Source organism: Doryrhamphus excisus, chromosome 14 (genome assembly GCF_030265055.1).
Source record: "Doryrhamphus excisus isolate RoL2022-K1 chromosome 14, RoL_Dexc_1.0, whole genome shotgun sequence".
In the NCBI taxonomy this organism is placed as follows: domain Eukaryota; kingdom Metazoa; phylum Chordata; class Actinopteri; order Syngnathiformes; family Syngnathidae; genus Doryrhamphus; species Doryrhamphus excisus.
This window is the reverse complement of record NC_080479.1, coordinates 14,685,950-14,698,390: the sequence shown is the minus strand read 5'-3', so window position 1 is coordinate 14,698,390 and position 12,441 is coordinate 14,685,950. Positions and strand designations below refer to the sequence as shown.

General features: G+C 40.7%; 1 protein-coding gene across 3 annotated transcripts in view; it reads right to left on the bottom strand.

The window, feature by feature from the left end:
• LOC131101547 (ephrin type-A receptor 7-like) overlaps positions 1 to 6,027 on the bottom strand; it is a 206,481-nt gene extending 200,454 nt beyond the window's left edge. For all 3 annotated transcript variants that reach the window (XM_058046809.1, XM_058046810.1, XM_058046811.1), the window contains exon 1: positions 5,835 to 6,027. In XM_058046809.1, the coding sequence (XP_057902792.1) occupies positions 5,835 to 5,913 (79 nt within the window). In that variant the 5' untranslated portion in view covers positions 5,914 to 6,027. The remainder of the gene's footprint in view (positions 1 to 5,834) is intronic.
• Between the last annotated feature and the right edge of the window lie 6,414 nt (positions 6,028 to 12,441).

Below are 12,441 nucleotides of genomic sequence, written 5' to 3'. Positions count from 1 at the left end.
ACCCCCCCCCCTGCCCAGTTTGTTTGATTACACGCAACATACAAGAGCCATGACAGAAAGCAGAGGTGGCAGCTTCCAATTCCCTCAATGCTTCCTCCGCACGGACCGTTATTCCCATTACGTTTCCACAGCGACACTCCTCTCCTTCCCACTCTTTCACTGTCATATATTTTTTTTTTAGGAGGAGTGCCCGTCTTTTCCTTTTTCCGCCACCTGTCGCCGAGGTATTGACGAGAGAATGTCACTACTGTTGGACGCCTGTCATCAACACAAATCGCTTTCACCTTTCCTTCTCATAGAGGTCACCCGATCCAACACACACACACACACAGGCGGTCCATAACAGGAAGTGTATCCGACTCAGATGAATGAAAATAACCTTGCATATATCACAATTAGTCCCAGTTGATGCATAATATGAAATATGAAAGCCTTTAAACTCACCATAGACACATATAGATAACTAACATACATCAATATATACAATTGTACATTACTGGATTGATATTTTATGCTACATATATATGCATACAAGCATGGAAAATTGAAATACATATATTTTGCATAGTGGCTGCAACCTAGGCAGATAAGTGGAGGAGATAGTCAGCTTCATGGAAATAGGCTGCAGCAAAAAAATGAGCACATTGAGAGGTGAAAAAATGGCTAAGATGGTATTTTACATTGCATACATTTCTTGACATATTGTCTTATTGTTATGTCTTCAAAAGTGAAGCAGAACCTCTTCTTCTAACATCTTATGAAAGTATGAATAAACCTCAGCATATCTCAGGAGACCTCAGTTCATCAATCATTAACAACAGAATGAACGGCTGTTATGCATGACATCACCTGACGAGAACTTGGTATATTATGCGTGACTTCAAAAGTGTTCTTACATGGTTCCGGCATACACAATATGCCCTGAAAGTTAGTTGAAGTAGTAAAAGTTACAGAAATATTAAGCATAAAGACAATTATTCAAGTGTATTGTAGAGATACGTCAATTAAAAACATGGCTAAATGAACTAAAATACAAAATATAAGGCATTCAGAAGATGCATTCAAATGCATCATAATATGTAGTACTCTACAGTGGTCACTAGGTGTCAGTAATCTTACTGTAATGTTCTGTGACACAACAACAGGCCTATTTTACAGGTTTCAATAGTCTTGCAAAAGGCAAAATAACCCCTAACACGGATTACCCCCAACATCACTTCCTGTCAACTCCCCAGCACCGAAACACATTTACAACAACACGCAAGTCTTATTTCTATTACTATGTCGACTATACTAAGTAATACAAGTGGAAAGGTGGCTATAGGGGTGTTATTTTGTGTCTAGAGGTCTCTAATAATGCTGCGGAATCATGAGTCGGATTTATTTGGAATGTTGTAGTAAATATTCATTCATTCATTTTCTACTGCTTATCCTCACAAGGGTCACGGGGAGTGCTGGAGCCTATGCCAGCTGTCTTCAGGCGAGAGGCGGGGTACACCCTGGACTGGTCGCCAGCCAATCACAGTACACATATAGACAAACAACCATTCACACTCACATTCATACTTATGGACAATTTGGAGTCGCCAATTAACCTAGCATGTTTTTGGAATGTGGGAGGAAACCGGAGTACCCGGAGAAAAAAAAAACACGCATGCACGGGGAGAACATGCAAACTCCACACAGAGATGCCCGAGTAGGGAATCAAACCCAGGTGGCCTGCACGGTTACCACTTGGCTACCATCCAGATATTTGAACCAAATTCTGAAAATTTAAATCTGCTTTTCAAGAGTGTGGTCTGCTTAGTTAGTTAGTTAATTCCCAAATAATCTTACAAGTTTGTACATTTTAACCACAAAATCATCATTTTTTTTAACCTATATATTTTGGTAATTTTCAATGAATTAATATCGCTTATCCTCATGAGGGTCGCGGGGGTGCTGGAGCCTATCCCAGCTGTCTTCAGGCGAGAGGCGGGGTACACCCTGGACTGGTGGCCAGCCAATCACAGGGCACATATAGACAAACAACCATTCACACTCACATTCATACCTATGGACAATTTGGACAATTCGCCAATTAACCTAGCATGTTTTTGGAATGTGGGAGGAAACCGGAGTACCCGGAGAAAACCCACGCATGCACGGGGAGAACATGCAAACTCCACACAGAGATGGCTGAGGGTGGGATTGAACTCAGGTCTGCACGCTAACCACTCGACCGCCGTGCATTAAGAAGTGAACTTATACTTAATGTAACCAAGCAACCGTTCTGTACAGTTATGGCACTGTTTTTATTTCTATATCCATTTCTATTGAGATGCTCAACTGTAAATCGAAACAACAGAAATGAATCCCTCAGTATCCCACAATGCATCCTGCTGGGAAATATAATCTAGAATCACATGTGACAGGAAAGGATTGTCTTGCAAAACTGCATGCAAACCCTGAAATGACTGCGACGAGTGAAGCATCAACCACGCAGCCTCAAAATCACGCCAATCCTCGCCACTCACTAAAGGCTGCTGTTGTTCAGCAACTGGCTCGCACCTTCGCTCGCCCTTCGCCGCTTGGTGCAGAGCGGATGGCTGGACGAGGAGGTAAGAGGGGAAGGGAAGGGGAAGGGGAGGGGAGGGACGAAGGCAGGAGGAAGTAAATGAGATCCCGATGAGATGCCAAGGTGTGTTAGTGGTGAGGTGCGGGGGAATGAGAAAAGCGTCCAGAAAAGGAGGGGAGTGGCTGGATTGACTGTGGGGGGTGATGGTGGCGGGATGGCGCCCCCACCATCTACCCCCCCCCCAACCCCCAGGTTGTGTTAGCATTTGCTGGGTCAGCTTAACATGCAGCAGGCATGTACAGCAGAATGGGAACAATAAAGTGGGAAGAAAATGCAAAAAAAAAATAAGACAACCACAGTGGAACTCATGTCTAACTATAAATAAATAGTAAAAAAATTATAAATTAAAATAAAAAAATCTCACTTTTTCCTTGCTTGAATTGGTTATGGATTTAAATAGAATTATAATTGTTAAAAAAAAAAAAAAAGATATTATTTCTCTTCCAAAACCAACACATTGCTTTTCCTATCATTAAATCCAAATAAAGCTACGGGACATTGCTTGGAATCATATCAATATGGCAAATGAAGCTGGCATGCCAAGCTTCAGAGCAAGTGTGCAAATGCATGAAAGCGTGCAAAAGCGTCCGTTTGATTGCTCTTCTGAACATTTGGGTCCGCATGTGCGTGTCCGAGGGATCTCTTTAGCAGCAGTTTGGAAATTGTTACTTCAATCATGTGGACACACGAGGAAGATCGCATGCGAGTGCGGCATGCAAGTGTCAAGCTAATGTGTGTGTGTGTGTGTTTGGAATCTTCCATGTGCGTGTGTGTGATTGTGAGCTTATGATGTGTGAACATAGCATCTGCGAGCGTGTCAGATATAGCGTTGTGGAATCTTTTTATGTTTGTTTTTGGTTTTAGCTTGACTTTTTCCTTACAAGTTGATGCACAAGACATGCACAGTCACCATGCAGGCAATTTATTAGGCAAGGTTGCATCATTAATGCGGGGGTGTATAAACCTTTCCAAGCAAGGGCTGCGCGCGCGTCAAAAAATACAAGGGGCCACTTTGATACAAATGTAGACATGCTAGTAAGTTATATCTGTTTCTTAGCTTTGGGTTACATGTGACAAGGTGTGCTATTATTTTATGTGTCTCCATTGTTGCAATCAATTTTACACATCAAGTTTTTTTATAATCTTTATAACCATATTACATTTTCATAACCCAATTCCACAAAAAAAATATTATTTGTGTTATAAATATTCTTACAATGTTATATTATAACATAACATATTAGCTGATTTTTTTGTTTTTTAATTTAAATCAGCAACAGCCCGCAAATTGCCCCAGGGATACACTTTGGACACCTTTATTCCCATATTACTTTTTCATGCATTTGTTGTGTTATAAATATTCTGAAAATGTTATATTATGACATGACATGTGCCGAGAGATTATTTTTTTGTTTTTTAATTTAAATCAGCAACGGCCCGCAAAGTGCCCCAGGGGTACACTTTGGACACCTTTATTCCCACATTACATTTTCACAACCCAATTTTCTACCGCTTTTCCTCACAAGGGTCGCAGGGGGTTGCTGGAGCCTATCCCAGCTGTCTTTAGGCGAGAGGCGGGGTACACCCTGGACTGGTGGCCAGCCAATCACAGGGCACATATAGACAAACAACCATTCACACTCACATTCATACCTATGGACAATTTGGAGTCGCCAATTAACCTAGCATGTTTTTGGAATGTGGGAGGAAACCGGAGTACCCGGAGAGAAAACCCACGCATGCACGGGGAGAACATGCAAACTCTACACAGAGATGGCTGAGGGTGGAATTGAACCCTGGTCTCCTAGCTGTGAGGTCTGCGCGCTAACCACTTGATTGCCGTGAAGCCCCCATTTATTCATATTGAATACAATTTTGTGGGAAATCTGATTAATCGTTATATCCATTTACAAGTCCAGTGGAACATAACGTCGCTGGAATTGAACCCTGGTCTCCTAGCTGTGAGGTCTGCGCGGTAACCACTCGATCACCGTGCCGCCCCTGATTTTATTTTATTTTTTAAATTTAAATCAGCAACGGCCCGCAAATTGCCCCTGGGGTACACTTTGGACACCCTTTATATAGTGTGAACCAATGCAAGAGCTCTGTGACACATTATGTGTGGTATACAACAACATTTCATCGTACTTAAGAGTTGTTTTATTTATTTTTAGTGGAGTGTAGTTCTATTAAGCTGCAAAATGCAACCAGGTTGAATATCTGATATTTTAATTTAGAATTTAAGCAGTCAATCTTGAAAAAAAAATACAAAAAATACAAATATGCACATGTTTACATCCCAGCTATAACCTTGTGCATCAATATGTGTGCATATGTACCCAATATTGTAACCGGTGAATGTATCATTGTGCAGCTACCTTGCCAAATAAAGAGCCAGAAGGTCTGAATCCATGGTGCTCTTTTTTCCCCCCCACTTCACAGTCTCCAAAGTGATTAGGATCACTTTCTTGGCTTCACCTAACCAGCCTCTCACACACACTGAAACAGCCCTGAGAGTCATTTTAACAAAAGCTTTTGCATTGCTAAATTGTTTGTGCAGTACAGTTGTCTGCAAAGGCTCCCCATATCTCTCTCTCTCTGTCTTTCTCTCTCTCTTTCTCTCTCTCCTCATAAACCAGAGGAGCGATAGAGAAATCACAGCCAAATCTCCCATCAGCATTAAATCTTGTTAAATCACATTGCACTGCTCAAATGCAGCAGTTTGGAATCCACACTTTATAAGCATGCAGTAGAACAAATGAATCAAAAGTGCTCAAAAGTATTAAAAAAATGAGAAAAAAAATAAAAGAGTAGTAAAATCAGCAGCACGCGGACTGTAATAAGACAAAGAAACCAGTTGCACAATGATGCTGTGACTAAAACCATGCATAGAATTAAACAGGATGTTATTCTTATCTAATGAAAACTCGTTTTAATATATATATAGTATAATAAACGCGACAGTTTCATGTTTTAATAACCTATTTGCTTCATGTAATAGTGATTTTTTTTTTTACACGTAAACGTACTTGAGCTTCTTTTCTTCTGCAAGGTGGACTTTCTTCACAAAAAGCGAACATTTTTTACTCAACAGTCCAACAATTACAAAGCAAAGTACCTGCTTCCTCCAAACATCCAAACAAGGAGCGCGCATCTGTGTGTTCATAACCACCAGTTTTTTTACAAAAAGGAAGCAAATAAGTGTTTTTTTACATACCTTCCTCCGCGCAACAGTCTTCCAAAGAGTTCAGCAATAATATCCAAAGCACCGAAATCAGCGTTTTACGGAGATCCATGTTTGTCTGGCCAGTTCCGCGGGGCTCTTGTCATCTCTCTCCAGCCTGCCTGCGCGCAAAAGCTCCGCAGCAGAGGCGCACTCCGGGATGGATGAATGGATGGAGCGGAAGCCGTTTGGGCAAATAGTGCTCCAATGTGGCGAGAGTAACGTGTATTTCATACCTCGGAGGAGGGGCTTATAGCATAGAGTGACAGCTAAGAGGTCCAATGGCGATTGGGATTGGAGCCGGCGCGTGCCAAAGATTCGACCAATCACGGGTCTGCACTCTGAAAGCGTTTGCACCAGGTGTTCCCACTTTAGCGTAGTCAACGCCACAGCATGACTGCTCTCCGCTGCTAAAAATATAAAATAAAATATAAAATATAGAACCTATAGAAAGCTGATGAAGTATTTAAATGTGTCAAAAACACAAAAAAAAAGCTTTCTGTTTTCTCTATATAATCTACATATTTATTCATGTTGTTGTGTGTTTATGAAATATCCCACACAAAAATGCAAATCTTCCATTACTAGCAGATAATGCCCGTGTCCTGTGTTTTTTTAATTTAAAAATATACTCCAAAATATTGCTATTAGTTTCCGGTTAGCACACAATATAGCGCACGTCTCGTTGTGTTTTTATTACACGCGTTTGTAATGTATTTTTATCACAAAGCATCCCTGTTAGCAGTGTGCTAGCATGGATGTAAATAGCGGTTGACTCTGTAGTTCTTTGCTAACAAACTCTGCTTTTCAAAATAACTCGCAATGAAAGTTGCATGTTCCAGCATTTTGATAAAGAAGGTGAAAAAAACAATTAAATGAATAATATTTATGTAATTTGTTATGTATGGAAGTAACTCATAGCAAAACAGGAAGGTGGTGTCTGTGTGGATCTGTCATATCCTACAACACTGCAAGCCTTCATCATCTTTGTCAACAATGAAGCCTTCAATGGAGGTAAAAGTCATGTCATTTATATTCCTTTTGTTCAAAAGTTCTGCTGCATATTTTGACTATTTTAGAGTATTCACAACCACAACAACAACAAAATGAACAACAAGACAGCTTTCTGACACCTTTAGTAAAAAGGTGTTAGTTGCTAGCAAGCCAAGCTAACTGTTTGCGAACCAAAGCTAAAAGAACAATACAATAATACAAATATAAGTCAATCAAAAGACATAATATGAAGTGTTATATAATACAGTATCTGTGACTTGTGTACACTTTTAATAAGTAGCATGTGGAACATCAGCGAGCTAGAGTTAACTGTTAGCTAGCAACTCCTAGCAGTAGTTTAGCACTGTAAAGAATGGCCGACAGCAGCTCCTGTGTGAATGTTCACTGCATGTTAATAAAGCCATTGAAGTGAGTCTCTCCTTAACCACAAACGACAGCAATAAAGTAGTATTCAATACTGGTATTTGTGTCAGTAACATTTCATTGATCAGACAATCACCACCAGGAAGTACGCTGTCAATGCTAATGCTTATTTATTTCTAAGATGACTACTTTTCTATTATTATGTCGACCATATTGGGTGATGGGTGGTCAAATCATTTCTACAAGGTTCTAATAATGGTTAAAACAACATCGTGAACAAAATTCCTATGCTATAACTAGAAAAATATTCCATTTATTCATTCATTCATTTTCTACCGCTTATCCTGAGGAGGGTCGCGGGGGTGCTGGAGCCTATCCCAGCTGCTTTCGGGCAAGAGGCGGTGTACACCCTGGACTGGTCCGCCAGCCAATCACAGGACACATATAGACAAACAACCATTCACACTCACATTCATACCTATGGACAATTTGGAGTGGCCAATTAACCTAGCATGTTTTTGGAATGTGGGAGGGAACCTTAGTACCCCGAGAAAACTCACGCATGCACGGGGAGAACATGCAAACTCCACACAGAGATAGCCGAGGGTGGAATTGAACCCGGGTCTCCTAGTTGTGAGGTCTGCGCGCTAACCACTCGTCCGCCGTGCAGCCCCCATTTATTCATATTGAATACAATTTTGTGAGAAATCTGATTAATCGTTATATCCATTTACAAGTCCAGTGGAACATAACGTTACTAATTTGTTCAAGAAGGTCCAACTCTAACTGAAACGGATGCTAACAAATCTGAAGTTAAATGATAGTTTTCTATGCAGAAAAAAAATCATGATTGATTCATATTAATGTTGATTTGTGACATGATCTATTTAACACAAGTGGGTATCAATCAACAGTACCTTATTCTAAAGCCATGTGATGACGTCCTAAAACTGCAGTTTATCTAAACCGTAAACCTGAGGAGTTCATGAGATATAGTTGTTTAGTGGTAAAGGCAGCACAGATGCATGGAGCACATTAATAGATGCTCACAACCAGTGGACACTTGAGACTTGACTTGGGCCCAAGATCAAAAAAAAAAATCAATATTGTAGTCTGTTAGAGGAAACACAACTATTTATCAAACTGAAGTGCTCAAAGAATAAAGCTGACAATCGAGTATCGGCACCAGAATATTGTGTGTGGACGAGTCAAGAGAAAGTGTAGTAGCAAAAAGAATTTGCATTATAGATGCCATTATATGTGCAGTACTTGGAGATTGGGCGTTAGTCCAAGTGGTCTGTCTAAGCTATACTAGACTTTGTTTTGAATATAAATTGCATTTATTTATATGTCATTTCAGAAATAGTGATTTTTTACATTTTTTTTTTACAATTGCACTTTTCAAATCTCCATCTGACAACAACAACAATTGGCTGTGAGAGTATTCCTGTGATGGGACTGCTGCCTTCCTCAAGTGAATATTGATTGAGTCCTACTTGAAGTGAGGAGACATGTTCGGACTATTCTCCACCAAGCAAATATTATTGAGCGTCTCTCTTCCAGGTTTGCTTGTGCTTGAGGGAGACGGCTAAAGAGATGGAAAATGCTGTTTCAACGGTTTGCATCATGTTGGGTTACGTTTCCAGTTCCCTCCTCTTTGTTTCTTACGGTCATCACTCCTCACACAATTTTGACCCGAATTGATTACTCTGCATGGCGCTGCCTCAAAAGCAATACGGTTAATTGCTGATCGACACCATTTTTTCCAAAGAGAAAACTGGTGATGTGAATGCAGATTAGGGTTCTCCATAGTTTCATGAATAAAGCGTATTTTGGTTGCAATTACGTATTATGTGATACCTGTGGTACGGAATGAAGGTTCATTTGTTTCTTTATTACTATATAGTTTTAGACACTTAACTGATTGTTTGTCTTTACATTTTGTGAAGAATGCAATTGAAAAAAATCGATGAGCAAAATCTTTGTTTAAGATGAACATTTTAAAAATTCTGCGTCCAAAAAATTGAAAAAACGTAATACCGTAATGGTGTTAGAATATTGTATTCTCGTGTTAAACAATGCCACATGAGGTTTTGCACATTTGGAAGTGAACCTTGAAAGCAGTTTCTGATGATTTTGTGTACAGAGTTTTTTTTTTTAACCCTGAGTTCCACTGATGTCATCGCAACCCGGACTTTCTTATATGGGCATGCCCAGGCACAGGCTGGTGGTGTGTTGGCAAGAGGCATGCCTGGAAAAGGGCAGGGCGTGGACAGTTTCCGTGGAAGGCAGGAAATCCATGGAAACACCGCAGGAGTCTGGAAGATCTAGAAAGCTTCCTGTGCAGGTTATTATGTGTAGCTGCTCTATAGGAGTCCAGAACTCAATAAAAGGCCTGAAAATGAGTATAATAGGTCCCCTATAATTTTCCGAAAGTATACATAATAATTTTGAAAAATAATTTACTGTATTTGCATGGATTTCTTTTTTTGCACTGAATTTGTATAAACTGAATTTTAATGTGTGGAGTTTGCATGTTCTCCCCGTTTTTCTCCAGGTACTCCGGTTACCTCCTACATTCCAAAAACATGCTAGGTTAATTGGCGACTCCAAATTGTCCATCGGTATGAATGTGAGTGTGAATGGTTGTTTGTCTATATGTGCCCTGTGATTGGCTGGCCACCAGTCCAGGGTATACCCCGCCTCTCGCCTGAAGACAGCTGGGATAGGCTCCAGCACCCCCCAGCGACCCTCGTGAGGAAAAGCGCTAGAAAATGAATGAATGAATGAATGAATTTTAAAACACTAAACACATATTTTGCTTAGAAATATGTATCCATATACATTTTCAGCATAAAATAATGGAAATCAAAACCTCAATTCACAATATTTACTATGTGAGCTATACGACAAACACCCAACACACTCCTGCTCCCACACAGATTATGGGCCATCAGCCTGACTGATACACTCCAGTGGGCGGGCTTGTGCGTTTATTTGTGAGAGCTGATGAACACATCATATCCTCCCTCCTCCTTTGTAGTAGTTACTTATCAGGACAGCGGCGAAAGGCCCTTTCATTGACTTTGCCAACCCACTACATTTTCATCACCTCCCATACCTATATGGATATATAGTGCTGTGAATGGAGGAATATACACCAAGTACTTTTAATCACCCCTGTTGGCCGTTAGAAACAGAGTAGGCTTTATTTCTTAGCCAATGGTTTAAAAAAGGTCTGTGTCCAAACAAACAAAAACAACCTGATAGCATGCAGAGGTCATTGAAGCAGTAAATAGATGTCAGTTCAAGCCCACCCTTCACGAAAACACGCACTACATGCACATGCAGCTCAATTGCTAGGTTCATTACGTGACAATTTCATGCTTATGCACCCTATCAGCTCCGCCTTCTATAAGCCCACATGCATGCAATCCACAGCCCCCCCCCCCCCACTTCCAATTTCTACCCAGCACATGGGGAAAAAAATTAATTCTTATATATGTGTCATGGATTTATACTGTACTATACATTTCACATGCATAACATACTGAAAAAAATGAAGCAATATTTCAAGTCATTCAAGCAGAATATGAGGTTAGGAGGTTAACAATAGCATACTGGTTTGATTTTGTATTGCATGCTAACTAATGCTATGCTAACTATGCTAATTGGTTGACGTCCAAATATGAAACAAAGTAAATCATTCATTCATTTTCTACCGCTGTTCCTCACGAGGGTCGTGGGGTGTGCTGGAGCCTATCCCAGCTGTCTTCGGGGCGAGAGGCGTGGTACACCCTGGACTGGACACAACGAACTGCAAATTGCCCCAGGGGTACACTTTGGACACCTTTATTCCCATATTACATTTTCACAACCCAATTCCCCCCCAAATTTGTTGTGTTATAAATATTCTTAAAATGTAATATTATAACATATAACATATGCATATAACATTCATTCATTTTCTACCGCTTTTCCTCACGAGGGTTGCGGGGGGTGCTGGAGCCTATCCCAGCTGTCTTCGGGCGAGAGGCGGGGTACACCCTGGACTGGTCGCCAGCCAATCACAGGGCACATATAGACAAACAACCATTCACACTCACATTCATACCTATGGACAATTTGGAGTCGCCAATTAACCTAGCATGTTTTTGGAATGTGGGAGGAAACCGGAGTACCCGGAGAAAACCCACGCATGCACGGGGAGAACATGCAAACTCCACACACAGATGGCCTAGAGTGGGATTGAACCCTGGTCTCTTAGCTGTGAGGTCTGTGCGCTAACCACTCGACGGCCGTGCCGCCAAACAAAGTAAATATTTCTTTAAAATCCTCTGAATTTGCCTCAGTTTTTCAGTTAATGCCAAAATTATGCCAAACTTTTGTCTTGGTTTGCCTACATTTTCATGTTAGCTGACAACATGGCGCACTGCTTTTCGTTTTTTGTGAGTCCAACTTTGTTGTCGATATATTTTTATGAAAAAAAACCCATCTTTCATAGCAGTTTGCTTCCTCATGCATGGAAGCAGGACTCTGTTTCAGTTAGAGTCCAAAAGGATTCATGACACTAACCAAGGTTCCATTGTATTGCACACTTGACAGCTGACAGAAATATTAAATAACATAAATTAAATAGGGCGGTCGAATGGTTAGCGCGCAGACCTCACAGCTAGGAGACCCGGGTTCAATTCCACCCTCGGCCATCTCTTTGTGGAGTTTGCATGTTCTCCCCGTGCATGCGTGGTTTTTCTCCGGGTACTCCAGTTTCCTCCCACATTCCAAAAACATGCTAGGTTAATTAGCGACTCCAAATTGTCCATAGGTATGAATGTGAGTGTGAATGGTTGTTGGTCTATATGTGTTTGTCTATAACATGCTGTTATTGTCTAGAACATAATTTTGATATCAACTAATACCAATATCCAATACCAACCTTGGCAACAGCTCTTGTCAGGTCACATGTTGTGTAATGAATGAACACATGACGCTTATACTGTTTCATGTTAAACGCCACAATCAAGACTGTGATATATTTTGGGATTTAAGAGTTGAATGACTCACAACAAGCCTGGCGGCATGAGAGATGAGGTGAGAAGAAGAGGAGGGGGACGGGAGAGAGCTGGTGTTTGATAACAGTAGAATCCAAGTCCCAGATGGATTGTACCATAGCTATGTTATTCCCAAAGGGGGGATCTGTTAAACGCTGCCTGGTAAAAAGGTG